The sequence below is a fragment of the Bacillus rossius genome, chromosome 16, assembly GCF_032445375.1.
Source record: "Bacillus rossius redtenbacheri isolate Brsri chromosome 16, Brsri_v3, whole genome shotgun sequence".
NCBI classification, from domain to species: Eukaryota; Metazoa; Arthropoda; class Insecta; order Phasmatodea; family Bacillidae; genus Bacillus; species Bacillus rossius.
This window is the reverse complement of record NC_086343.1, coordinates 4,871,056-4,873,512: the sequence shown is the minus strand read 5'-3', so window position 1 is coordinate 4,873,512 and position 2,457 is coordinate 4,871,056. Positions and strand designations below refer to the sequence as shown.

The following is a 2,457-nucleotide window of genomic DNA, read 5'->3' as shown; positions in this document are numbered from 1 at the left end:
TGTAGGCATAGTAAATACCTATTTCGTAGTGTCCACACACAAAGAAAGAACTGTTTTTGCAGCCGGCTACCAGATCGGAGACGGGACTGTTGTACAGGTGAGGCGAGGAGCGACTGCAGTGTCCGGGGGGCGGTGACTGTGCAGACCTGGGGGCGGTCACCTCCGGGCGGCGGAGGAAGTCCTCGGGTCGGGCCCCGCCGCCGCCGCCCCCGGTCAGACGGACCGCAGCGTGGGGCTGAAGCGGAACACGGAGGCGGCGGGGGGCGGCGGGTACAGCGCCGGGTGCACCAGCCCCATGACGAGGGAGGGGTGCACGTAGCCCGGGGGGGCGGGCAGGTAGCAGGGCGCGGGGGCGTACAGCAGCGGCGGCGGCTGCGGGGGCGGCTGCTCCTCTGCGGGCTTGTCGGGCGAGATGAGCGACTCGATGGTGAAGGCGCGCTTGGGGCGCACGGGCGGCGGCAGGGACGAGGCCGCCACCGGTGGCGGCGGGGGCGGGGGCGGCGGGGCGGGCTCCTGCGCCGGGGGCGGCGCGAACATGAAGCGGTTGATGTTGGCCAAGGCGGCCAGCTCGTTCTCCAGCCGGTCCTTGTCGGTCTTGAGCAGCTTGAAGCGCTTGCGGCGCCGCAGCAGGCTGCCGTTCTCGAACATGTCGAGCGCGGCGGGGTGCAGCGCCCAGTAGGCGCCCTTGCCCGGGCGGTCGGGCCGGCGCGGGATCTTCACGAAGCAGTCGTTGAAGGACAGGTTGTGCCTGAGCGAGTTCTGCCAGCGCTGCGTGTTGCGGCGGTAGTAGGGGAAGCGGTCCGTGATGAAGCGGTAGATGTCGGACAGCGGCAGCATCTTCTCCGGCGAGCTCCAGATGGCCATGGCCGTGAGCGAGATGTACGAGTAGGGCGGCTTCTGGTCGCCGTACGACTCGCGGCTGGGCCGCGGCATGGCGGTCCCCTTTCCGACCTCACAGGCGCGACATGTCGGCGACGCGAACGGAAAAAGTCTTTTTTGTTATATCTGTCCGGGACGAACAGGGGAGATATACTACCTTCCGCTTGTATTAGGCCGGCGCGACGTGACCGCTTGCGTTCTGTCCGCTGTCCGTGCGCGCGCGGATCTGCGCCGTCTGGCCCATGCTTCCCCGCCGGCGGGCGAACACAAGAGACGCTGGCGAGGGAAGGAAAGAAGCGGAGCTCGCACACGACCTGCTCGCTCGGCGGCCGGCCCACGACTGGCAGCGCTGCGCTCCTCCGCCTCCCTGGCTACCCCCCCTTCTTTCCCCTCCCTTCCACCGCGCGGCCCCCGCCATTGGCCGGCGCCCGGGCCAATCGCGAGCCGGCGAGGGGGCGGGGCCTCGCCCGCCGGGCGGCCCAGGCGATTGGCGGGATTTATGGACGCCTTTTCCTCGCCGCAATTTGTTAGCGGGTTTTTCGGAGGAGCCCGTGGGGGGAGGGGGAAGGAAGGGAGGGGCGGCCCGTGTTTGGACTCGGCGGACCGCCTCGTAAATCCTTTTCGGAAAAAGGGGGAAAGGAAGGAGAGGGAAAGAGAGAGAAGGATGGAGCCAGGGCGGAATCTTCTGTTGACTGAGAATTTTTTTTTTTTAAATTTTTGTTTTTTTATTCTTTGGCAGATCTCGGAAACGCGGTCAGCTCTCGGGAAGAGACGCCGATGGGGCCGTTAATAATGGCCGCCGCGGACCGATGAAGTTTAACGGCAGGCGCCTTAATTTACATCCCGCCGCGCGAAGCCATTAAACGGTGGTTTTCGCATTATCGGCATTTTCCACGGCTCCAGCCCCCGCCCGAACCAACTCAAAAAAAAATTAAAAAAAAAAAACACCTATATATTGAATACCTGTCAAGGCGACGTTTAAAAACCCTACATCATTTTCAAGACTTGTTATGAACCTATCATTAACTAAACTGCATATAGCATTTTCATGTTTTCAGATAAAATTATTTTTAAAAAAAATGTAAGAAGCTTCACTCTGTTTTCACGTGAGCTCTATCAAGCGTTTAACAAGTTCTTTCAACGTCTCAGCGTTTATCTGCATTTACGACTGGCCTCCATACGTTCTGTGGCAATAAAATTTAAGTAGTGGTAATGTTGGCAAATATTACATCGTGTTTGAATTCCAAAATATAGCTATTAATACCCTACATGTAAGTACCTATATAACATCAGATTTTTAATCGTGCAGATGAAAATTGCAGGACCAGTATGTAGCATAAGACCGCTAATTTTCAACTCTGAAGAAATTTCTGACGATAAAAAGGGCAACTATGACCTACTAATTAACTTACACTTAAGTTATACGAACAAAAAGCTGTAGGCCTATCTAATGTCTAGATACTTGTGAATTATTTTCTATATTCTTAGAGAATCCACTTAAATCACACCAAATTTGATCATGTAGTAGGTAGGTAGGCCTACCCTGAACAGGTAAATTAGAAGGATATTGATCCTTCA

General features: G+C 57.0%; 1 protein-coding gene across 1 annotated transcript; it reads right to left on the bottom strand.

The window, feature by feature from the left end:
• Positions 1 to 213: 213 nt before the first annotated feature.
• On the bottom strand, positions 214 to 1,064 carry LOC134540294 (fork head domain-containing protein FD4-like). The gene has a single exon (XM_063382953.1). It carries the CDS (start codon positions 931 to 933, stop codon positions 214 to 216), a length of 720 nt encoding a protein of 239 aa, XP_063239023.1. The 5' UTR covers positions 934 to 1,064.
• Positions 1,065 to 2,457: the final 1,393 nt, after the last annotated feature.

Excerpts from the sequence above, each read along its gene's own strand:
- LOC134540294 (XM_063382953.1), bottom strand. The coding sequence starts at position 933 with ATGCCGCGGCCCAGCCGCGAGTCGTACGGCGACCAGAAGCCGCCCTAC.